At 43.3% G+C, this 26,805-nt stretch overlaps 1 protein-coding gene across 2 annotated transcripts in view; it reads right to left on the bottom strand.

Moving 5' to 3' along the window:
- ftcd (formimidoyltransferase cyclodeaminase) overlaps positions 1-25,117 on the bottom strand; it is a 50,544-nt gene extending 25,427 nt beyond the window's left edge. Inside the window, exons 1-9 of one of the 2 annotated variants that reach the window (XM_020534347.2) lie at positions 25,094-25,117; positions 24,926-25,003; positions 20,852-21,035; positions 18,015-18,143; positions 11,326-11,414; positions 7,313-7,492; positions 5,303-5,440; positions 3,265-3,396; positions 634-695 (exon numbers count right to left, since the gene is read on the bottom strand). In XM_020534347.2, coding sequence (XP_020389936.1) covers positions 634-695; positions 3,265-3,396; positions 5,303-5,440; positions 7,313-7,492; positions 11,326-11,414; positions 18,015-18,143; positions 20,852-21,035; positions 24,926-24,979 — 968 coding nt within the window. In that variant the 5' untranslated portion in view covers positions 24,980-25,003; positions 25,094-25,117. Of the gene's footprint in view, positions 1-633; positions 696-3,264; positions 3,397-5,302; positions 5,441-7,312; positions 7,493-11,325; positions 11,415-18,014; positions 18,144-18,301; positions 18,399-20,851; positions 21,036-24,925; positions 25,004-25,093 lie in introns of those variants that run through there. The other variant, XM_048599009.1, reaches the window with a different exon arrangement.
- Positions 25,118-26,805: the final 1,688 nt, after the last annotated feature.

The following is a 26,805-nucleotide window of genomic DNA, read 5'->3' as shown; positions in this document are numbered from 1 at the left end:
CAGGATGTCATGTTGCAGATTTATAAATCTTTGGTTAGGCCACACTTAGAGTATTGCGTTCAATTCAGTTCACCACATTACAGGAAGGGTGTAGAAGCTTTGGAGAGGGTGCAGAAGGGGTTTACCAGGATGCTACCTGGATTAGAGGTTATGAACTATAAGAAGAGGCTAGAAAAACTTGGGTAGTTTTCTCTGGAGTGGCAGAAGCTGAAGGGAGACTTGATAGAAGTCTATAAAAGTATGAGATGCATAGATGGGATTGACGGTCAGAATCTTTTCCCCAGAATATAAATGTCTAAAACTAGGGGACATGCATTTAAGGTGAGAGGGGGCAAGTTCAAAGGGGATATGAGGGGCACATTTTTTTACTCAGAGAATGGTAGGCATGTGGAAGGTGCTGCCAGGGTGGTGGTGGAGGCAGATACGATAGGGGCATTTAAGTGACTTTTAGATAAGTACATGAATAGGCAAGAAGTGGAGGGATACGAACCAAGGGCAGGCAGAAGGGGGATTAGTTTAGTTTAATTTGGTGTCATGTTCAGTACTACATCGTGGGCTGTGCTGTGCAGTTCTATGTTCTATGTTCTGTTTCAAAAAAGAAACTAATTCTTCATAAGAAGCTCCATCACTTACTCAATTATTCTTTCTTTAGCATTGAATGGAGCAAGAGAATCGAGGCCCAGACGACTGATAACCTGCAGCAAAGTAGATGCAGCAACACTGTTATTAGGAACATAGATATGGAGATGCTAGTGATTACTAATTACTTGCGATTATCTCTCCACCTTGATTAGTCTGTACAGTTTTTGATTACTTGTTACTTTGGTTAGACCCTCGTCATGCAATTCTGATATCTACTCTCGTTATTCCAGCCCATTGGTTTATCTCTAGCACCATCTTATGTTTGATTATTTGTAATTATCTCTCTGAGTTAATTAATCAGTTCATAGGTCATTCCTTCACTTGTTATTCAGCCTGTCGACGCTCTACTCACACTATTTGTAGTAATCTGTGGACACTTAATTACCTGGAATTATTTTGCCATTATCTTTCCACCTATATATTCTGTGCCAATGAGCCTCCCTCCACTTTACCTGACAAAGGAGCACCGCTCCGAAAGCTTGTGATTTTATAAAAATCTGTGGGACTATAACTTCGCATTGTGAGAGCTCTGACTTTGGCAACATAAAACAACTCAAAGAGAAGGCCATTCAGCCCCTCCAGTCCATTTAGTTGTTTCATGGCTGACCTCCATTTGGTCACTCGAATTTTTAACCATTGTCTAACAGAAATAAAAAGATGTGGTGAATACAGTTCAAAAGAACATGGATTTAGGAAAAACAGTAGCATCTTTAAAAACTGATTTGTACATTGCTGGTTATGGCAAGCATGGAGCTATCCCACACATACCTGATACGGTTCGATGGAGGTGTACCCCTCACAAGTAATATGGTAGGATGGAGATAGCCCATAATAACCTCATTCTATCTATGAAGGTATGCATTCCATGTTCAAGTGGAGATGCCCAAGAGGAATTGGGGTGGCGTGGGGTGGGGTGGGGAGCGGAGCTGTAGTATAATGGGAAGCAAATGTTAATGATGATGATACTCTGACTTTGACAGTCACATGATATAAAAATGCAGAGGAAAGAGGAATGGACACACTGCACCTGAGAACTGTGATCAGTATTCTGATGATTATTGTGTAAACAAAGGGAGGGACAGTTAGTCTTAGCTAAGGTTAGGGTAGAGCTGCAGCAGGTCCAGCACAAAAGCAAACTAGATGGACAGAGTGGCCTCAGGAGAGGAATATAGACACGCAGTGGTCAGATGGTAGACAGAATCTGTGAGGGGAGATGACATAAGGTGAGGCATTGTGAATTGTGAGAAAGAAAGTGCTAGATTCCAGGGTGACATAGATGGTCTGGTGGGCTTGTGAAACCTGTAGCAGATGACCACTTAATGCAGAGCAGTGCAAAACAATTTACATTCACTGGTGTGAAGAATAAAGAGGCACAAAATAAAGGGTACACAGGAATTGAAAGATCTTAGGGCATACAAGTACAAATCATTGAAGGTGACTGTGCAAGCTTCAGAATGTGGGCAAGAAGGTATATAGACCCTTGGGCTTCATAACTCAAAAGATAGGAATCAAACACAAGGAAGTTGTGATGAAACTTGATTAAACACTGAGTCAGCCCCAACTAAAAACTAAACTGTTCAGTTTAGGGAGGTTTTAGAGAGGACACAGAGAGACAAAGTTTCCAGGCATGAGGAACTTCAGTTACGATGATGAACTGAGGAAGCTGGGACTATTCTCCTTGGAGAAGTGTATGTTGAGAGATTTGATGGAGGTTTTGAAAAGCCTGAAGTATTTTGGTCCATTTGGAGTTCGGTCAAAAAACTGTTCCCTTTGGTAAAGGGAGTTAGAGGACACAGTAGAAGATGGATGGGTAAAATACCAATGATGACAGAAACATTTTGTTCTTATGCAGCAAATGGTTAGGATCTCAAATACTGTGCCCAAGAGGGAAATGGAGGCAGGTTCAATTGAGACATTCAAATTGGAATGAGAAACAGTAGAGGAGAAAGCTGTGCGTAGGATATATGAAAGGCTCAGGAAGTGGGACCCACTGATTTATCTTGAACAGAGAGCTAGCATGCACTTGAGGGGTTGAGTGGCCCCGTTTGTGCTTGAATTGTACAATCATTAGTTACACAATAACAAAACAGAGTTTTTTGTTACAGGAATTGAGAAGCTATCAATAGTGTTGAGGTTGTAAACATTAGCTATTCGACAATAAGTCCATTAGGGAATTCAGGAAAATCATCATTACCCAGAGATACACAACTTCCTCACAGCCATTGAGGGAATTCACACAGATATACTGACACAACTACTTGATAGGTGGCTGTGGTGATAAAGTTAAAAAAGTAAGATTGAGGTGGCCTGTGGGAACATAAATGTTAGCATAGGCCAAATGGCCTGTTTCTGTGCTGTTTATGTGATTGTAATGATTAGATTCCCTTCCCAGACCTGATCAGGTGACTGACTGCTGAAGAATCTCTACTTTCCTGCACCTTCTGCCTACAACCAATGGAAGTGAATTACCAAAAGCTCCTAGGCTGGGAAGGGGATCTGAGACAGACTCATTTGGTTATCAAGTGTGACTGCTGCTCACATGGAGGGGCACCAAACCGAGACAAAGGAATTCCTAACCTTAACCCTGAACCATTCCCTGTCATCTGCAGTCAGCACACATACCAGTCGAACTTTGTGCTCTTCCTCGAGGATAAATAAGTTTTCTTTCTTCATATAAAACTCTGCAGCATCCATCAGGGATTTCAAAGGGATGAGACCAACAATTTGAGAGCCAACGACAGGCAAGTCTAAATCCTATGGAGAGAACAGCACATTACAAGGGCAAAAATTGAGCTCCCGTCTTCATTCATGATCTCAGGTATACTAAATGGCAAATCACTTTAAATCTCATTACTCGGAGTGGAAAATGTTGAAGTGTGTGTGCTTCGTCTCCTGACTGTCAGTTGGAGAGCACTTTGGGTGGCTAGGGAGAGAATAGGTCCCCTTAAAGACCAGCATGGCCATGTATGTGTGGAGCCACAGGAAATGGGGGAGAATTTTAGTGAATATTTCTCCTCAGTGTTTACTGAGGAGAGAATCATAGATGCAAAGGAAATAAGTGGAGATGTTTTGGACCGCATATATATTACCAGAGAGTAGGTGTTTGCAGCCTTAGATCGCGTTGAAGTGGATATATCCCCAGGGCCTGATCAAGTCCATCCTTAGACGTTGTGGGAGGCTAGGGAAGACATTGCAGACGCTCTTGCAGAGATTTTTGCTTCATCATAAGCCACTGGTGAAGTTTCAGAAGACTGGAGAGTGGCTAATGTTGTTCCATTGTTTACGAAAGGTAGCAAAGACAAGCCAGGGAATTAAAGGCCAGTGAGCCTAACATCAGTAGGCAAGTTATTGGTGAAGATACTGAGGGACAGGATCAACCAACATTTGGATAGTCAAGGTCTGATTAGGGATACTCAGCATGTATTTGTGCATGGGAAATCATGTCTAACAAACCTTTTAGAGTTTTTCGAAGAGGTAACGAAGAGGATGGATGAGGGTAGGGCAGTGGATGTTGCCTATATGGACTTTATTAAAGCCTTTGACAAGGTCCCACATGGCAGGCTAGTCATGAAAGTTAGGTTGCAGGGGATCCAGGGACAGCTAGCTAATTGGATTCAAAACTTGCTTGATGATAGGATGCAGAGGGTGATGCTTGAAGTATTCTGTACAATTTTGGTCACCTGTTATAGGAAAGACATAGTGGGGGCGGCACTGTGGCTCAGTGGTTAGCACTGCTGCCTCACAGCACCAGGAATATGGGTTCGATTCCAACCTCAGGCGACTGTCTGTGTGGAGTTTGCACATTCTTCCCATGTCTGCGTGGGTTTCCTCCAGTGCTCCAGTTTCCTCCCACAGTCTGAAGATGTGCAGACTAGGTGGATTGGCCATGCTAAATTGCCCATAGTGTACAGGGATGTATAGATTAGATGGGTTACGGGGGATAGGTCTGGGTGGGATGCTCTGAGGGTCAGATTGGACTTGTTGAGCTGAAGGGCCTGTTTCCACACTGTAGGGATTCTATGGTTTATGGTACTGGGAAGAGTGCCAAGAAGATTTACAAGGATGTTGTCAGGAATACTAGGCCTGAGTTATAGGGAGATGTTGGCCAAGATATGACTTTATTTCTTGTAATGTAGGAGAATGAGGGGTGACCTTATTGAGATGTATAAAATTATGAGGGGAATAGAAACGATGAATGTATATATTCTTTTTCTTAGAGATGGGGAATTGAAAACTAGAGGGCATAGGTTTAAGGTGAGAGGGGAAAGATTTAAGAAGGACCTGAGGGTTAACTTCTTCACATAGATAGTGGTGCATATATGGAATGGGCTGCCAAAGAAAGTGGTTGAGGCAGGTACAACAGCAACATTTAAAAAAACATTTGGATAGGTACATGGATGGGAAGGGGTTTGACGGATATGGACCAAATGTGGGCAATTGGAACTAGCTGAGTGGACACCATGATCAGCATGGACCAGTTTGGGCTAAAGGGCCTGTTTCCATGGTGTATTACTCTATGACTCAATTACTCTATGACTGTTTCTTGTTTTTACTGTAAATAGCCTGAATGGTGAGGACATGCTATTGACAATGCAGTTTACTTTGGGCAGTACGGAACTGAGGTTGTACAAACGACAGTATGTGTGGCTTCTCACAGTACCTTGGCATCCTTACAGACTTCTTCGAATACTGTGTGCAGTGCAGTCACTTCGAAATCAAGAAGATTAGTGGAGACCTGGGCAATATTGGCTTCCTCTAAGTACCAGCCAATAGCTTGCACTTTATTCAGACGTCCAGGCTACACAAACACAAACGATCAGTCAGAGACCAACACCTCCAAAATGGTTCAAAATGTTAATTTACAATGAATTCTCAGGCAAATTGTACGCAGGTTTTGGACTCAGCAACAGTGACGCTTATCACCTCAGTCACATTGACACTTGGGAACTCCTGGTTCTGAAAGTGTTGCCAGACTCAAAAAGTTAAGTCTTGTTTTCACTTTATTCCACCTCGTGGCGCCGCAGCCCACATTCGAACACAATGCCCTCTGCAAATGAGCTTCACTCCTCCTCCATTCCTCACTCTGCTTAACGCCCGTTTCATTCCTCACTCTGCTTCACTCCACCTCAATTCCTCACTCTTCTTCACTGCTCCTCCATTCCTCAACCTGTGTCAGTCCTCCTCCATTCCTCAGTCTGCTTCAACTCCTCCTCCATTCCTCAGTCTGCTTAAACTCCCCCTCCAGCCCCTGAGCTCCAGAATGGGTCCCATCTTGCTCACTCAATCCTGCTGGTTTAGGGGTTAGTCGGGAACATGCCACGTGTACATCTGCTGCCCCAATTTGTCAGGTTTTCTGACATGTGACAGCGCATTTCTGCCTGTGACCTAACTACTGGTCCTTTCACACCCCTGAGGTATCCGTGATGACATAGCTGTCCTCATGAAGCACCTGCCAAAATGTGTGTCAAAGAGGGCCTGATGTAACTGCTGAGCTGTGTCTGCACACTGCCGCTCAAGGTAGTGCTGAACTATCTGATTCCATACGCTGGAATGACAGATGCTGTTCCTCTCCCTTCGAGTTAATGACCCCTACAATCAGATTTACTAGAAAAGCAGTGACATCCCAGACTCGCTATTCCTACCTTATAGGTTGAGTGAATAATAACATGGGCATGATGTTGGCAACAGCAGATTGGTTGAAGCGCAGGTGCAGTACATGAACCCTTTGTCAGGAAAATTAAGCTGGATGCTTCTGGATATCATATGCAGTCTGTTGTGATGGGTCAAGAACACATGGATTTGTTTTAAAGGGGTCTTTCTGTTCATTTGTTCATGGAATGCAGACAGCAGGCATTTGTTGTCCCTTAAACTGTGTGATTTGCTAGGACTATGTCAGAGGGCAATTAAGAGTAAACCACATTGCTGTGGGTGAGGAGTCACATGTAGGCTCAACTGGGTACGGACAGCAGATTTCCTTCTTTAAAGGACATTAGGGAACCAGATGAGTTTTTACAACAATCAATGATCATTTCATGATCACCATCACGGAGGCTAGCTTTTGTATTCCTAACTTGTACAAGGGCTTAGCTGGAGTACTGCGTACTGTTATGGGTGTAACAATATAGGAAAGATGTGAATGCATTGGAGAGAATGCAGAAGCGATTTACAAGAATGATTCCAAGATGAGAAACTTCTGTAATGAGGATAGATTAAAGAAGTTGGGACTGTTCTCCTTGGAGAGAAGTGTGAGAGGAGATTTGATAGACGTTTTCAACATCATGAGCAGGCTGGATAGACTAGACTGGGAGAAGCTGTTCCCACTCATAAAAGCAGCAAGATTTAAAGTAATATGCAAATTAAGCAAAGGGTGATGTGAGAAAATCTTATTCACAATGTGAGTAGTAAGTGTCTGGAATGCACTGCCTGGAAATATAGTGGAGGTAGGTTCCATTGAGACATTCAAGAGGATGGTTATTTGGGTAGAAATGGTATGCAGGGAAGCGGGGAAAACGTAGGAGATTGGCACTAGATATTGATACTCATTTGAAGAGCCAGTGCATGCATGAAAGGCCAAATGGCCTCCTTCTGCTCCATAACAATTCAGTAATTCTGTAATTTATTGCAGGGTGCACTAAAATCTCTTGCCAAACTTATGTTGAAGAACACTAACCTGGTCCCTACCTCGACCTTGCTCTCGGATATTGAGAGCTATGCGGTGAGCTTGCTCCTTCGTGCTCAGCAGATTGACATTGAATGCGATGAGGAAATTCCGGGCTCCAGCCACTGTGGCCCCCCAGCGTGGGACAAAAGTCGCCCTCCCAAAGTCTGGGCTCCACTCTGGATTTTGCAGCTGTAATAGGACAAGTTGTTGCATTACACAGACACATCACTGGGCTGCCAGGGAAGGGAGGCTTCACTCTGTCTCTCCTTGTAGATGTCTCCATTGAAAAAACACAACCTTTTCCACTCAATCCCAGCTCCAGTGAGATTTCAACAAATGCTCCGAGACCTTGTTCCATAGAAAGTCACCCGCCCATTTGACTGGGCTCTGTATGGAACAGTGAAGAACAAACTGTGCCTCCAAACCCTGCAGTCCCAGCTGAGGAATCATTTAATTATTCTTTCTGCAAGTCCGAGTCTGAGGGAAAAAAGCAAATTGTTCTTCAGCAAATTTGCATTTAGTTCCCTCATTTAAATCATTAAATATATATTGTAAATAGCTGGTGTTCTAGCCTTGATCCTTGTGGTACCCTACTGTCCATTTGGAAGAAGACGCGTTTATTCCTACTTTTTGTTTCCTATCTGCCAACCAATTTCCTATCCATTCTCAATACTTTATTCCCAATATTACACACTACTTTCTTAAGTGGGACTTTGTCAAAAGTGTACTGAAAATCCAAATAAACCATATCCACTGACTCCCTCTCATCACCTCTACGAGTTACATCTTTGAAGAATTCCAGTAGATCTGTCAAGTATGATTTCCCTTTTGTAACTCCATGCTGACTACAGTCAATCCTTCCACGATTTTCCAAATGCTCAGAAATAAAACTTTTACAACGGACCTTAGTATTTTCCTGATTTCTGATGTCAGGCTTACTGATATAACACAGTGTGGAGCTGGAGGAACACAGCAGGCCAGGCAGCAGAGGAGCAGGAAAGCTGACGTTTCAGGGACCCTTCTTCAGAAATGGGGGAGGGGAAGGTGGTTCTGAAATAAATAGAGGGGGGGAATTGGGCTGGGAAAGGTAGATGATAGGAGGTAGGTAGTGGTGGGGATTGGTCAGTGTGATGGGAGGAGCGGATAGGTGGGAGAGAAGACAGACAGGTCAAAGAGGCAGGGATGAGAGGGAGGGTTGGTCTAGGAATGAGGCCGGGGAGATTTTGAAGCTAGTAAAAGGTGGGATGGTGATAGGTGAGTGCAGGTTGGTCAGTGAGATGGGAGAAGTCTGAGTCACGCTTACTGGTATCCCTTTGTCCCGCTTTTCTGAATTCTAAACTGCTCCCACTCCTCAGGTTTGTTTTTTTTTCTCCTGGTCAATTTGTATATTGCTATTACATGGAAACATAGAAAATATGAGCAGGAGTAGGCTATTCGGTCTTTCTGCCATTCAGTGTGTGATCATCCACCTCAGTACCCTGTTCCCACATTTGCATGATACCCTTTGATCCCTTTAGCCCAAAGAATTATATCTATCTCCTTCCTGAAAACATTCAATGTTTCGGCCTCAACTGCTTTCTGTGAGATCTCATTTAAAACAGAAATCAGAATAGAACATTACTGCTCTCAAAAGGTTATGGATCTGTGGAATTCAATACCCTAGTGTATGGTGGATGCTGGGTCATTGAATAAATTTAAGGAGGAGCTAGACAGATTTTTAATTAGCAATGGTTTGAATGGTTACGGGGAATGGACAGGAAAGGAGGGTTTAGGCCGAGATGAGATCAGCCATAATCATATTAAATGATGGAGCAGGCTCAAGGGGCTGAATGGCCTACTCCTGCTCCTAGTTCTTATGTTCTCATATTTGTTCTTAAGAGGTGCCAATGTTTAAAGTTTAGGCAAAGATCAAAGCTTGGGTTGTGGGTGAGGTTGTTGACTTGCTCACTGAGCTGGCTTGTTTTCGTTCAAACGTTTCGTCACCACGCTAGGTTACATCATCAGTGGAGCCTCCAATGAAGTGATGTTATTCTACTCCGCTTGGAATATATACTGTCTGGTCCATTATGGTGATTAGTGTCATTTCTGGTTTTGACCTGTATGGGTTTGTATATGGGCTGGAGATTGGACAGATTAATGTTGTTTTCCTTAGAGCAGAGGAGATTGAAAGGCGACACGATTAAGATGTATAAAATTATGATGGGCATAGACAGAGTAGACAGGAAGAAACTTTTCTCCTTGCTGGAGGGATCAATGACCAGAGGACATAGATTGAAGGTAAGGGGCAGAAGGTTTAGAGAAGATGCGAGGGAAAACTTTTTCAACCAGAGGGTGGTGGGAATCTGGAACTCACTGCCTGTAAAGGTGATAGAGGCGGAAACTCTCCTAACATTGAAGAAGTATTTAGATATGCACTTGTGATGCCACAGCATACAAGGCTATGGGCCAAGTGCTGGAAAGTGGGATTACAATAGTTAGGTGGTTGTTTTGACTGGCACTGGTGCGATGGGCCAAAGAACCTTTTTTTCTGTGCTGTAGACCTCTATGACTGGAAAACTCTCTGCAGTTTGTCTGCCTGCTCCCACAAACAAATGGGTATGTAATGGCTAGCCTTCATCTGACTATCTGATTCCCCCAACCTTTTCCCACTCATCTTTTGCCTCTCTGTTTGGTTCAAGAGCCAGTGGGCTTCTCCAACAAGGTATTCAAATCTACACTCACCCTTTCTTTAAGAATCTCAAGTATTTGATATTGTTAACCTCAACTCAAACAGCTTATCTTGGGGCACTTATGGTGCTGTGTAATGTCCCTACCTCTGAGACAGGAGGTTCGGGATCAAGTCCGACCTGTTCTAGAAATGTTTCATAATGTCTCTGAACAGCTAGATCATAAAATATCTGAAGTGTTATCCTGCGAATGACTGCTGTGACATAGAAGCAGTCCCTCACTACTGTACCAATCCATCAACCTGGAGGATGTAGGAGAAGGTTGAAGCCATAGAGCTTCCAATTGGAAAGCTGGAGTGTGTCAAGCTAACCTCAAGCATCAGAAAGTGAGACAGGCCGAGAATTAGTCTGCACAGAACTAAAGGCTGACAAATATATGGAGCAGCTGGCTGGTGGAGCAAGCTGAAGCACACTCCTTTCTCCCACATTTAGCATAACGTCTGGCATTGAATCCTTCCTGCTTCCTGAACCAGAATCTGGCAGATGGAGTTTAATGTGGATAAATGCGAGGTTGTTCATTTTGGCTGGAAAAATAAAAAGGCAAATTGTTATTTAAATGGGAAGCAGATTCAAAATGTGTCACTGCAGAGAGATCTGGGTGTCTTTGTGCATGAATCATAGAAATTGGATGTATAGGTGCAGCATATGATAAGAAAGGCAAATGGAGTTCTGAAATTTATTGTAAAAAGACTGGATTATAAAAGTAAAGGAGTGTTGTTACAATTATATAAGGCATTGGGGGAGACCACATCAGGAATATTGAGTCCAGTTTTGGTATCCTTGAGAAAGGATCTGGTGGCACTGGAGGCAAATCAGAGGAGGTTCACAAGGTTCCAGGATGAAAGGGCTATCGTATGAGGAGTGGTTGAATGGCTTAGGCTTGTATTTGTTGGAGTTCAGAAGAATTAGAAGGGATCTGATTGAGGTATATAAAATGCTAAAGAGGATTGATAAGGTGGATGTTGACCAGATGTTCTCCTTGTGGGACAGTCTTGAATAAGAGATCATACATATAGATTGAAAGGAGGTAGGTTCAAAACTGAGATAAGGAGAAACTACTCTCTGAGGGTTGTGAACCTATGGAACTCACTGCCACAGCGTGCAGTGGAGGCTGAATCAATCAACAGATTCAAGAAAGAAATAGATATATTTCTGATGTAGAGCGGGATAAGGGCCTATGGGGAGCAAACAGGAAAGTGGAGTTGAGACCAGGATAAGATCAGCCATGTTAAATGGTGGAGTGGGCTCAAAGTGCTGAATTGCCTACTCCCGCTCCTAATTCTTATGTTCCTGTACCTTCTCAGGGAGCCCTTCATATTCACCAGCACGAATGGTGGGCAATGTTCTCCGACGTTCATCATGAGCTGCTTCTGCGTATAAATACACTGTAAGGAGAATAAAGGAACTATTAGAATAAACACAAGATGCAGAAGCAGTGAGCTGTTTTTTCCTTTAGGAGTGTCCCTCACCACCCAGCCTCACAAGGAGCCACCCATGTTGTATTATGTCTCATAGTGAGTATACAGTACACCCTTAATCCTCTTTAGCATTTTATATACCTTTAAGAGGCACAGTCTGTCAGGACACCCTTAAGAGACACAGTGGTGATATTAGGAATGGCATTAAACAGAAAACCAGAGATACATGTGGTGAAGGAGACTTGTAATTATAGATGACTTTAATCTGCATATAGATCAGGCAAATCAAATTAATCACAATGCCATAGAGGAGGAATTCCTTGAGTGTATAAAGAGGGTTTGCTGGACCAATACATTGAGCAAATAACTCAGTTTAAGGCCATTTTCAACTGAGTACTATGCACGGAGATAGGAAAAATTGGTAATGAGAGATTGTGAGGGATCCTTTGAAGAATAGCACATAATATGATAGAATTCTCCACCAAAATGGACAGTGACGTAATTGATCCTGACACTAGGGTCCTGAATCTTAATAAAGGAAACTATGATGGTGTGAGTTGGGTATGATGGATTCGGAAAGGTTACTAAAAACAAATGACGGTGAATAGGCAATGGCAAACATTCAAAGAGCAAATGTGTGAACAATAAAAATTGTTTATCCCTGTCTGACTGGAATGCAAAGACAAGAGTGGCCAAATCATGTCTTACAAGGGAAGTTAGAGATAGTATTAAATCAACTGAACTCACCACATAAACACAGTGGTTACTAGAGCAGGTCAGAGGCTAGGAATACTGCAGCAAGTAATTCACCTCCAACTCCTCAAAGCCTGTCCATCATCTACAAGACCCAAGTCAGGAGTGTGATGGAATACACCCCACTTACCTGGATTGGTGTAGCTCCAACAACACTCCAGAAGGTTGACACCATCCAGGACAAACCAGCCCACTGGATTGGCACTACATCAACAAGAATCCACTCCCTCCACCACTGATGCTCAGTAGCGGCAATGTGTACTATTTACAAGATGCACTGCAGAAATTCACCCAAGATCCTCAGACAGCACCTTCTGAACCCATGACCACTTTCACCTAGAAGGACAAGGGCAATAGAAAGATGGGAACACCACCACCTGCAAGTTCCCCTCCAAGCCACTCACCATCCTGGCTTGGAAATGTATTGCTGTTCCTTCACTGTTGTTGGATTAAAATCCTGGAATTCCCTCCCTAATGACATTGTGGCTCAACTCACAGCAGGTGGACTGCAGTGGTTCACTCACCACCTTCTCAAGGGCAATTAGCGACAAGGTAAGAAATGCTGCAAGTCAGCAATGCCCACATCCCACGAATGAATAAACAAAAAATTAAATGCAAAAAGGAGGCATGCAAATTGGCAAGAAGAAAACAATAGACCTGAAGATTGGGAGCAATTTGGAAGTCAGCAAAGGAGGACCAAGGGATGATTAAAAAGAGAAAATAGAGTAATGAGAGTAAGCTTAAGGGAACATAAGAACTGATTTAAAAATTTCTATTGGTATGTAAGCAGAAAAAGATTGTAGAAAACTCATGTACGTCCCTTACAATCAGAAATGGGGCAACTTATAATCGGGAACAAAGAAATGGCTGATGAACTAAATTCATACTTTGCTGTCTTCAAAAGGTGGACACAAATAACGTACCAGAAATGATGAGGAACACAGGGTTAAATTAGTGGCAGGAACTGAAGCAAATCTATATTAGTATAGAAATGGTGATGGACAAATTGATGGGATTGAAGACTGATAAATCCCCAGGGCCTGATAATCTACTTTCCAGAGTACTTAAGGAAGTGACCATAAAAATTGTGGATGCATTGGTGGTCATCTTCCAAGATTCTTTAGACTCTGGCACAGTTCCTACAGATTGGAGGGTAGCTAACATAATCCTCCTATTTAAAAAGGGAGGTAGAGAGAAAACAGGGAATTAAATAGACTAGTGAATCTGACATTGGTAGTGGAGTAGATGCTAGAGTCCTTTATCAAGGGTTTTATAGCACGACACTCAATAAACAGTGATAGAATCAGACACTGTCAGCATGGATGTACAAAGGGGAAATCATGCTTGAAAAATCTACTGGAATTCTTTGAGGATGTAACTCATAGAAGAGATGAGGGGGAGTCAGTGGACGTTGTTTATTTGGACTTTCAGGAGGCTTTCGACAAAGTCCCATGTAAGAAATTAATGTGTAAAACTAAAGCACGTAACACTGAGATAGTGAATTGAAATGGATTGAAAATTAGTTGGCAGACAGGAAACAAAGCGTAGGAATAAAGGGGTGTTTCTCTGAATGGTAGGCAGTGACTTGTGGGGTATTGTAGGGATCAGCGCTAGGACCTCAGCTATACATAACATATGTTAATGATTTAGATGAGAGAACTGCTCCTATCTTCAATGTCTCTTTGTTTCTATGTACGTATGTCAGTGTAGCTTTAAGAGACACAGAATATGAGATAGTAGGAACTGCCGATGCTGGAGTCTGAGATAACAAGGTGTGGAGCTAGGGGAAATGGGGGAGGGGAACAGGGCTCTGGAATAAATAGAGACAGGGGGCACGGTGATAGTAGGTAAATAGTGGAGTGGATAGGTGGGAGATAAGACGAACAGGTCAAGGAGACGGAGATGAGGCTAGTAAAGGTGAGTGTAGGTAGGAGGTGGGGGTGGGGATTGGTCAGTGAGGTAGGAGGAGCGGATAGGTGGGAGAGAAGGCGGACAGGTCAAGGAGGCGGGGATGAGAGGGGGTGCTGGTCTTGGGATGAAGTCGGGGGTGGGGAGATTTTGAAGCTAGTAAAGTCCACATTGAGACCATTGGGTTGTAGGCTTCCAAGACGGAATATGAGGTGTTGTTCCTCCAGTTTCCAGGTGGCATTGTAGTGACACTGGAGGCGGCCCAGGGTGGTCGTGTCATAGCCACTTCAACTCCCCCTCCCACTCCATGTCCATCCTGGAGTGGGAGGGGGAGTTGAAGTGTCCATGTCCATCCTGGGCCTCCACACAGTATATGAGTATGCTTTTAAGAGACACAGTATGTTGTTGTATCTTTAAGAGACACGGTAGGTAAGTATACCTTTAAGAGACACAGTATTTTGGTGTACCTTTATGCTGATGACATCACTGCACCATAGTGTGTAAGCTGAGGGTATAAAGATCTTAGATTCCATTTTACCTCAGGTTACTTGAAGCATGACACTCTACTGCAAGTATGCTGCTGTGTTTTAAACTCAGTTTAATTTCAGATCAGGCACTTGTGTGCCTCAGGAATGTAATGATGTATAAAGTAGTTAGATGTAACAGACTGAAATAAAACAAAGAATTACGGACACTGGAGATTTGAAACAAAAACAGAAATTGCTGACGAAACTCAGAAGGTCTGGCAGCATCTTTGGGAAGAAAGCAGAGTTAATGTTTCCAGTCTGGTGACTGTTCATCACCTGTTCTGATAAATATTCACCAGACTCAAAACTCTGCTTTCTTCCCACAGACGCTGCCAGAACTGCTGACTTTTGCCAACAATTTCTATAGTTGTAATAGATGTCTATTGGATTCTTCAATACCCATGCCCAGTTTTTTTTAAGTTATGGGAGATAATGCAATTATTGTGTTATCAGGTAATAAACCCTGTTAGAGGCAAAATCACAGCAGACCCTGCCCAGAAAGGAAAAACAAACAGTAAACCTTGTGAATGGTGTAGATTGATTCGATTTACCTTGTATACCTCAGAACAGTGCTCCAGTATGACCAGTAGATTCATGTCCAAATCTTACTGTTTCTTTACTGGATTTTCCTCTGGGCAATTGTTAGGGTGCAGCTGGGATCAAAACTATTGAGTTGAGACCATGTCGTTCAGGAGTACGGTCTCCGTGTCCCTGGCCCAGCAAATAGTACAGCTGCTATCGAGACACCTGAAACCTCCCATCCCTCTGTTACAATCAAAGTCAATATTTACAGCAAACACATTGTACTCGAGACTAACTGGAGAGCACATGTGTAAAGACAGAGGCACCTACAGCAGTACACAACTAACACCTGCAGACAGATGCAACAAACAGATAGACACCCACACACAAACACACACACACACACACACACACACAGGCACAGAGACAGACACACAAATACACACACAGAGGCACGCACAGATGCACACACCGATGTACACATACAGTTAACTGGGGAAATGTCAAAGTTGGTGTGTCTGGAGATCTGTTTCAGTGTTCTGTTTTCCATCATAATATCAGAAACCTGCACAGAGGAATAGAGACTGTTTATCCAGTGCTACAACTGACATTAAATTTGAGAGTCATAGAGATCTATAGCACAGAAAAAGGCTCTTTGGCCAATCATGTCCAATTACCTAACTATTCTAATCCCATAATCCTGATGCCTTGGCATCGGAAGTGCACATCGAAATACTTCTTAAATGTTATGGGGGTTTCTGCCATTACCCCCCTTACAGGCAGTGATGTCCAGATTCTACCACCCTCTGGGTGAAAATGTTTTTTCTCACATTTCCTCTAAATCTTCTGCCCTTTGCCTTAAATCTATGCCCCAGGTCATTGATCCCACCATCAAGGGGCAAGGTTATTTCCTGTTTACCTCATCTGTGCCCCTGATAATTTAATGCATCTTAATCATGGCCCCTCTCAATCTCCTCTATTCTAAGGAAAATAACCCTAATTCTATTCAATCTCACCTGATAACTGAAACTCTCCAGCCCAGGCAACATCCTGGTAAATCTCCTTCACACCCCTTCCAGTGCTATCACATCCCACCTATAACGTGGATTCCAGAACTGAACACAATGCTCTAGCTATGTCCCAATCAGCATTTTATACAGTTCCAGCACAACTTCCTGTTCTTAAACTCATGCCTCAGCTAATAAAGGCAAGTATCCCATTTGCCTTTTTAACGACTTTATTCACCTTTTCTGACATCTTAAAGGACTGGTGAACATGCACACCAAGGTCCCTCTGATTTCAGTGCTTCCCAGGGTTCATCATGTATTCCCTTGCCTTGTTTGTCTCGCCCAAGTACAGCACTTTACATTTAGTTAGATTAAATTCCAGTCTATTAAGTTACAAAAAGATATACAGTCACAGTTGAGAGGAAACACTCTGACAAATGGAGTTCAATGCAGAGAAGAGAAAGATCATCCACTTTAGATCCAAGAAAGACAAATATTTAAATGTCAAACGCTGTATGGCACTGAGACATTTCAGAAATTACCAAAGATGAGTTTGCAGGTATAAAGCAACACTGGAATAGGCGAAGGGAAATGTTTTAATTTCAATGGTCCTGGAATATCAAAGGGAGGTTGTGTGCTCTAATTGTAGCTTTAGGCTTCATTCAGAATCCTGAGTTCAGTTCCAGGTGCTGACCATCAAGCACAATCTTAATGCGAGTGAAAAAGTGGGTGTGTTAGTGTGAAAGTGTGTGTGAGGCAGATTGGAAGGTAGATTATAGGGACAGGCAGATGAGACTTGTAGCAGACTTGTGTTTCCTTTAAGGGCTAGTAAGACCATAAGACTATAAGACATAGGAGCAGAAATTAGGTCATTCGGCCCATCGAGTCTACTCCGCCATTCGATCGTGGCTGATAAGTTCCTCAACCCCAATCTCCCGCTTTCTCCCTGTAACGCTTGATCCCCTTGATAATCAAGAACCTATCTAGTAGTAGGGAAGATGACCTGATTGATGTAAAATGATAAAGGGATTTGGGTAGATTACAAAGAATCTATTTCCTCTATTAAAATGATCTGGGATAAAGGGCATAACCGTAGAAGTAAAGTCACCTTGGTCCCAGAGGGTTGCTCTAAGATGACTGGTGGTGGTTTAACCTAAAGGTCACCATGTCTCAGTTGGTGGGTGAAGGTGAGAAGTTAAGACATCATGGTAACCTCAGCTGGTGCAGGAATTAAACCCATCACTCTGTATTGTAAACCAACAATCCAGCCAACTGAGCTATACCAACTCCCAAGCACTCCATGCTTGGTGGTTTAAAGGAGGGACTTCGGCAGTACCATTTCAAACAAAGGGTTGTGGAAATCTGAAATTCCGTCCCTCCCCATCTCCGTCCCTGTCTTCATCTCCATCTCTATCCAGGCTGTGGACACAGAGTCATTGACATTTTCAAAAGGGATGGGATTTTTATTTAGCAAGAGCTGGGCAATCAGCACAGAATACCCAATCTTTCTTCTTCATATACGGACTCTCTTATACACACTTCTAATGACACACACACACACACACACACACACACACACACACACACACACTCTCTCTCTCATATACTCATATACAAACTGCCACTAAAACACACTCTCACTCACTCACACTCTCTCTTTCTTACACACAAATACATTCACAATACGACACACACTCTCTTACACACATTTGGGCCATCACACAGACATCCCACTCCACAGATACACACATTCACACACACACACACACACACCTACCTACCCACCAATGTGTGGGCCAACATTGTCCTCATCAGGCCCCTTATAATTTGTTTTTCTCAAAAGCACTCACCGGGCACTTCCAGTTTTTCTGCAAGCCGTTTGCCGAACTCACTTGCACACCAAACACATTCGTCCATATCAACATTCCGGACTGGAATAAAGGGACAAACGTCCAGAGCACCTAATCTGGGATGTTCACCTAACAGCAAAAATTGTCAAATTAAAATCAAAGCAGTTTGAAATTCTTAACCATCCAAAACGGTGCACTTGGAAAAGAACAAAAGAAATTGAAACATTGATCCAAAACAGGAGAATAACAGACTAATTCCAAGTTAGAGAGGGGCTTATTTTAATTACCCAATTCCAAATCATTATCACATAGGGATTCTATGCCCCTTGTCCAACAAGAGAATTTAACCATTGTCCTTTGACATTCAATTGCATTACAATTACTGAATCCCCTCCCATTATTGTATCCTGGAGTGTTATCATTGACCAGAAACTCAACTGGACCTGCTGTATAAATACCAAAATAAAAGAAAAGAATTGTGGATGCTAGAAATCTGAAACAAATAAAAACAAATTACTGGAGAAACTCAGCAGGTGTGGCAACATCTGTGGAGAGAAAAAAATGAAAATGTTGAGTCCTGTGATCCTTCTTCAGAACTAATAGCAGCTAGGAAAAGGAGCTCCTAACAGGGGGTGGGGGAGAGAGATAAAAAAAAAGTGGGCAGATAAGAGGCGTGTTGCTGTAGTAAGCCCGGAAGAAGAGAGACTAGATAGGTTCTGCTGGAAAGTGACAATGGTGGCTAGGGCCTACCCCCTCTGACACCACATGATTGAAGGTTGCCATGGAGACAGGTGGTATAATTAATAAGATGAGCAGTGGAAACTGGTATACCCACAATCCCACAGAGGGAACCCTCCAATCAACCCCTTGGAAAGGACAGCTCATCAAAATATAGGAGGTTTCAGCCTCTTGTGGGTATTTCAAAATTTAATGGTCTAAACCTAGGCCAACACACTGCTTAAATCAGACCCACCGAGCACAGCCTGTCTGCCACTGAAGAGTGTAAAAGGAGCTGTTTAAATCTATATGCCCAATCTGCATGGAATTTATCCTGAATCAATCACAGACAGGAAAGGTCATTATTATCTAGCAAGATTTGTCGAGGGTCACAATTCCAAGCTGAGTTACTGTCAGAGTTTATCACACACACTGGGCTGATCATAATGTGTTTCAGCTTAAAGCAAGTTGTCGTATAAACATTGCACTTTTGTGCTTGCACTCACCTACACACCAATGTTGACAGACTGAATTTGGGTCCACAGGATTGTGTGGAACAGGAATGCTAAGGAGCACAGTCTTGTGGAAACCAAAAGAACTGCAGATGCTGTTCTGCGGAAGGGTCACCGGACCCCAAACGTTAACTTTGTTTTCTCCTTCACAGATGCTGCCAGACCTGCTGAGCTTTTCCAGCAACTTTGTTTACAGTCTTGTGGAAAACTCCTGACCTCATTACAGCCTTGGTTCAAACATGGACAAATGAGCTGAATTCCAGAGAATGTGGTGAGAGTGACAGCCCTTGATATCAAGGCTGCATTAGATTGAGTGTGGGATCAAGGAGCCCTAGCAAAACTGGAATCAATGGGTATCAGGGGGCAAACTGTCCAGTGGTGGGAGTCATATCTGTCACATAGGAAGATGGTCATAGTTGTTGGAGGTCAATCATCTCAGCTCCAGGACATCTCTGCAGGAGTTCCTCAGGGTAGTGTCCTTGGCCCAACATCTTCAGCTGCTTCATCAACGTCCTTCCCTCCATCATAAGGTCAGAAGTGGGGATGTTCACTGATGATTGCACAATGTTCAGCACAATTCATGACTCCTCAGATACTGAAGAAGTCTGTGTTCAATTGCAACAAGATCTGGACAATATCCAGGCTTGGGCTGACAAGTGGCAAGTGACATTTGCGCCACACAAATGCCAGGCTATGACCATCACCAATAAGAGACAATCTAACCACCACTCCTTGACATTCAACGGTGTTACCATCATTGAATCTTCTACTACTTACATCCTGGGGGATATCATTGACCAGAAACTCAACTGGACTTACTGCATAAACACAGTGGCTACAAGAGCAGATCAGAAGCTATGAATACTGCGGTGAGTAATTTACCTCCTGTCTCCTTAAAACCTGTCCACCATCTACAAGGCACAAGTCAGGAATGTGACAGAATACTCTCCACTTGCCTGGACGAATGCAGCCCCAACCACACTCAAGAAGCTTGACACCATCCAGGATAAAGCAGCCCACTTGATTGGCACAACATCCACAAGAATCCACTCCCTCCACCACTGATCCTCAGTAGCAGCAGTGTGTACTATCTACAAGATGCATTGCAGAGATTCACCAAAAATTCTCAGACAGCGTCTTCCAAACCCATGACCAGTTCCATCTAGAAGGACAAGGGTAGCAGAAAGATGGGAACACCACCACCTCCAAGTTCCCCTCCAAGCCACTCACCATCCTGGCTTGAAAATATATCACTGTTCCTTCACTGTTGCTGAGTCAAAATCCTGGAATTCCCTTTCTAATGGCATTGTAGGTCAATGTACAGCAGGTGGACTGCAGCGGTTCAAGATGGCAGCTCACCACCACCTTCTCAAGGGCAACTAGGAATGGGCAAAAAATGTTGGCCAGCCAGCGATGCCCACATCCCACAAATGAATAGAAAAAAACATAGTCAGTGAGGAGCAAACTCCACTCTGGATTATAAACACTGTAGGGGATTGCACAGAATTTAAAGAGGACCCCTCAATCCTCAACTCCTCCTTTAGCATCAGTGTGCTACTGATCAACCAGGCAGGTGTCACTTGTCTGACAAGCCACCCACCAGCTCACCTCTGTGCATTGTCATGTCGATGAGGTCAAAGGCCACTTGTGCAGCATTCAATGCTCCCTCCACCACAGCCTCAGGAGAACCGACAAACGTATAAACTGTCCGGTTAGTGGAGGGACCAGGATCCACATCCAACAGAGAACAGCCATCAGTCCTTGAAATAGCATCAGCGATAGCATCAATAACCTAGCAGTAAGAATTAATGGAGAGAAACAGTTACAGCTAAAACACATCAAACAACAATGTAGGGACTTATAAAACCGGAGAGATATACAAGTCAGACACTAAATAAAAACCGAAAGAACTGCGGATACTGTAAATCAGGAACAAAATCAGAAGTTGCTGGAAAAGCTCAGCATGTCTGGGAGCATCTGTGCAACAAAAATCAGAGTTAATGTTTTGGTCCAGTGTCCCTTCCTCAGAACAGGTGGTGAGGAAGGGTCATTGGACCCAAAACGTTAACTCTGATTTTTTCTTCACAGATGTTGCCAGACCTGCTCAGCTTTTCCAGCAACTTCTGTTTTTATACAAGTCAGACACGTGTCTCAACAAATCCAGGATACACAAGTTGGCACCTTGTATGTTGTTATGATGCCAGATGCTGTTTATATATAGACAGGTCTGATCCCAGGGGGAAAATTGGCTTGTCAGAATTCTTAGCTTTTGTTTTGAGGCAATGTTTGCTGACAATTGCAACTTACCTACGAATGCACATGGATCCAAACACAGTATGTCATCGCATGTGATGTCATGTACACATGTAGTAATGTGCATGGGGAGGGTAACGTGTGCGATTTGGAAGTAGGTGTGCAGATGTTGGTGTGGAGGTGTGGGTGTGGGCATGTGGACGTGGGTGTATGGGTTCGTATGTGGGTGTGGGCATGTAGGTGTTGGCATATAGGTAGGGGTGTGAGTGTTGGGGTGAGTGGGTGTGGGTGTGTGGGTGTGAGTGTGGTCGGGATAGAGGGATGTGGGTGTGGGTGGCAGTGGGGAGACAAGGTGGGCTCATGGCCCAGAAGGTCCTCTGCCCCGTCTGTCTTCTTCCATGCTTCCCACCAGCCTCCCTTCCTCCCCCTTCACCACCTGTCCCCCAAATCCCTCCCCAAACCCCATCTCCATTGCAGTTGTCTCTGAGGTGTTGACGCTACTTCCTCAAGTCCAGATTTCTGCACCACCCAACCACAGCCCCCAACACTTACCTCCACTCTTGCACTACCCCCCAGCCCCACAGAATTCCTGCCGTAGCAGATGCTGAGAGAATTGCCCTGGAAATTGAGGATTCTGTTTGAAATTCCCCAGTGCCTGTAATTCTTGGAAATTCTCCATTTAAATCAGAGAGTTTAGAAGGTTCACTGCAGTTAGGCAAATAATTACTCGGGAACGGTTAGATAATTAATATCCTGCTCTAACTCCCAGATAACTATTAAACTGAAGCCTCGACTTACACAGATTCCTTCCAATGATACCTTACCCTGACCTCTTACATACCTTGGACCCTGGCCTGACACTGCCATCACCACTTGGGACATGAAATCCCAGAACCCACCACTGGACATGACAATCTTCCCTCTTTCCCCAGTAGACATCAGACCTCCTCTCCCTCTGGGACCTGCTTCCACCTCCTCAAGCTGATAACCCCCTCTCCATCATAGAATCATATGTACAGAAGAGGCCTTTCAGCCCATCGAGTCTGTACTGCCAAAAATATCTACACTTGCCTGCATTGGGCCTATAGCCTTGAATGTTATGACACTTCAAGTGCTCCTCCAAGTACTTTTTATAGGTTGTGATGTTTCTTGTCTCAACTCCCCTCCTGGGCAGTGCATTCCAGATCCCACCGTCCTCTGGGTAAAAAACCTTTGCGTCAAATATCCTCTAAACCTCCTGCCTGACTTGATACCTCTCTCTCCCTCTGAGACCTAACATACCCTCTCTCTTTCTCTCCATCTGTGACCTGACATACGTTTTCTCTGTCTCTATCTGGGACCTGACACACACACACACACACACACTCTCTCTCTCGCGCTTTCCCTCTCTATCTCTCTGTCTGGGAATTTGCACCTCTTGCAAAATCCAGCCTATCCTTTGTTGGCTTTTCAAAGCCTGTCAGAGAAAGAACACCAGAAGAAGGTGGCTGTTTTGTTTGGTCCACCATTGAGAGGCCATGAAACACACTGACTTCTGTGGGTGGGGGAAAGGCTGGTTCTATGAAAGCTGAAGCCAGGGTGGGGTTGTTTCATGTGGGCTGGCTACCCACACTGCTGAACATTACCAGAATCGAGAATGGGATAGGAATCCTGAAGCCAAGTCCTCCTGGTTCCCTGAGTTAGCCCAACTCAGCAAAAACCCAGGCCCCTCGCTTTGAATTGTGGCACCGGGGCATAGTTTCTCTCTATCTACCTGATCAAATTCTATAGCTGTCTTCAACTTTCAATTATTCTAGGTATTGCACTGAGAAATGAACTGCAGAAAACCTGTCACCTAGTTGAAACAGGAGGAGCATATGTACATATTTATTCTGTTCTCAATGAACCAGAGCCCTGTGTATTCATATATGTACTAGATATATATTACTACATATATGTATTACATGTAATTATTATATACAAGTAAATCATAATGCCTATAGAATCACCTGCTGCATTCAACATAGCTACACCACACCAATGAGAATCCACTTGCTAACTAATCAGCAGTCTCCTCTCGTACAATACAACTTTTTTCTTTAAATTAGCATTCTTGCAAATTGTCCTGGTGAGGGTAAGACAATAAAACTTCAACAAAATATTATATAATTATAATTCCTGAGACCTGGTTCTAAAGAGGCGGGGAAGAGGGTGATTAAATAGTTAGAACATATAACATGGAACATTAAAGCACAGTACAGGCCCTTCGGCCCATGATGTCGTGCCGACCTATTATCCTACTAAGATCAATCTACGCTGCATACCCTATATTTTACTATCCTCCATGTGCCTACCCAAGAGTCGCTTAAACGTCTCTAAAGTATCTGACTCCACTACCACTGCTGGCAGCACATTCCACATGCCCACCACTTTCTGTGTAAAGAACATACCTCTGACATCTCCCCTATATCTTCCTCCAATCACCTTAAAATTATGCCCCCTCGTAATGGTCATTTCCACCCTGGGAAAAAGTCTCTGACTATCCACTCTATCTATGCCTCTCATCATCTTGTACACGAGATGTTAATATCTCTGTTCCAGTTAATATCTCTGGAATTTTATCCTCTTGTTAGAAATTGCAAGTTGGGTCATTTTGCAGTGCACATTGATTTTCCAGCAGCACATTTTATGTGCGGTGTGGGGTGTATATGCTCATGTCTTTGGAAGTGAAAGGACAGTTTCACAATGCATAAGAAAGAGAATGAGATGTATAAAGAAAAGTATAGGTCAGGAAAACTGGGAAATTTTACTGAACCAAAACAAACAACTATTTTGAGCCTGGCTAGAATGTATTTTGATCTCTGGGAGGGATGTAACAGCTTCAGAGAGGCTGTAGAACAGATTGACTAGAAGAGGTTTCAATGGCGGGCTTATAGAAAATTCAATCAGTTGGACAGGGCAATTGTCTTTCTCAGATCAAAGGAAGAGAAGAGATTAGATAAAGTTGATTAAGTTTTTTGATTAATCACTAGCCTTCAAAAAGCAATTGGATATAAATATGAAAGAGAAGAAATTGCAGTGGAAAGGAGCAGGAAGGTAGAGCTAACATTTCAAAAAAGCTGGCAGGGTGTGATGGGCTGAATGATCACCATTGCCATGCTATTCTGGGATGCTCCAGCACAAGAGACAGGTATCAGTGGGTGACAAAAAAATCAGAAACGGAATTCTGCCCATTTCGCATCTCCCTAACCTAGGAAGCTAATATGTCTGAATCCTGAAATCCACTAATTAATTTCTGACTGTGAAATGATTTTGGGATCACCTCTGTATAGTTAGCAGCTCATCAGCTTAAACTAATGCTGGTCTTACTGTGTCTTCAGATAGATCTCTACATATAGTCTTGGTGGGATAGCTGGTAAATTACTGCGCAACCACTAATCCCAGCCTTACCTCCTTATTCTGCCCATTGGAGAAATTTGGTACACACTCCACAAGCCGGGCCATGATTATCCAACTATCCGTTAATTCCTGCAAAGAAGCAGATTGTAGTTAACCCTCTGCAGAGCACGGTGGCCGATTCACTCTGCACTTGCAGCTATTCATTATGACAATCCTTACCTTTAATGTATGTGTGCGTGTGTCTGTGTGTTCACTTTATAGCCTCACTGATGTTCTCACAGTCTATCAATGAGTTACTACAGGAACAGGGTCCTGACGCAACATCTGATTTACCGGATTGGTGGATACTAACACTTAAAGAAGCACAACTCCACAGTACCAAATTACAACATGAATTACTTTACTTTCAAGTTGGCCTTTCATTCATATTTTACTTTTGCCCTTAGTCTTAGGGTAGGAGCCAAGGCAAGCACCAAGAATCAGGGTGATCACATTAGCTCTGATGAAGACTCATCTGGATTCAAAACATTAGCTTTCTCTCTCTCCATGGATGCTGCCTGACCTGCTGTGATTTCCAGCACTTTTTTTTCAGGACAGATTCTAGCATCTGCAGTAATTTGCTCCTACAAGGATCAGAGGGTCCTTGGTGTGCATGTAAACTGGTCCCTTAAGTTATCAGGACAGGTGAATAAAGTGTTTAAGAAGTCATATGGGATGCTTGCCTTCATTAGCTGAGGTATAAAGCTTAAGAGAAGGGAGGTTAGGCTGGAGGTATACAAGATCAGAAGTCACATGACACCAGGTTATAGTCCAACAGATTTATTTGAAATCACAAGCTTTCAGAACTCATGGTGGCTAGGAAAATATCGTTTTTTATGCAGAAAATGGGATTGGAGTAGGGGGTAAGGAGTAAATGATAGATGGAGATAGAGCCCAAAGAGAGAGAACAGTTGGACAAAGGAGTGGAGAACGATCAGGCTGGGAGGGTCATTACCTATTAATGGTGACTGTTATTGGCAACCTCCCAGCCTGATTGTTAACCCCTCCCCTCACCCAACCTTCTGCATAAAATCAACATTTTCCTAGCTACCATTAGTTCTGAGTAAGGGTCACTGGATCTGAAATGTTAACTCTGATTTCTCTCAACAGGTGCTGCTAGACCTGCTGAGATTTTCCAGCAATTTCTGTTTTGTTTCTGATTTCTAGCATCCGATCCCTGGATGATGAGGGAGGTTGTGAATTTAGTCAGAAGGGAAAAAGAGGCATATGTAGTTTAGGAAGCTAACACAGGATAGGGCCGTGAGGTATGTAAAGAAAGCAGGAAAGATCTCAAGTAGGAAATTAGAAGAGCAAGAAGGGGCCATGAAATGACCTTGGCAAGTAGGGGTAAAGAGAATCCCAAGGCATTCTATACATATATTAAAAACAAAAGGATAACTAAGGAGAATGTAGAACACTCAAAGAAAAAGGAGGGAACTTGTGCTCGGAGACAGAGGATGTGGGTGAGATCCTAAATGAGTGCTTTGCATCAGTATTCACCTAGGAGAAGGATATGGAGGATAGTTGAGATCAAGAAAGAAGTGGTGTTGGGTCTCTTGAAGAGCATTAAGGTGGATAAGGCCCCAGGGTCCAATGGTATCTACCCCAAGTTGATGAGAGATGCAAGAAAGGAGATTGCTGGGGCCTTGACCAAGATCTTTGTATCCTTGCTATCCACTGGAGAGGTCCCAGAGGACTGGCGTGTAGCTAATGTTTTCCTCTGTTCAAGAAGGGAAATAGGGATAATCCAGGAAACTATATACCGATGAGTCTCACACCAGTGTTGGGAAACTATTGGAGAGAATTCTTAGGGATAGGATTACATGTATTTGGAAAAGCATGGTCTAATTAGAGACAGTCAGCATGGCTTTGTGCTTGCAAGGACATGTCTT

Source organism: Rhincodon typus, chromosome 7 (genome assembly GCF_021869965.1).
Source record: "Rhincodon typus isolate 14 chromosome 7, sRhiTyp1.1, whole genome shotgun sequence".
Taxonomy (NCBI): Eukaryota; Metazoa; Chordata; class Chondrichthyes; order Orectolobiformes; family Rhincodontidae; genus Rhincodon; species Rhincodon typus.
The sequence above is the reverse complement of the archived record's forward strand: the minus strand, read 5'-3'. Positions and strand labels throughout refer to the sequence as shown.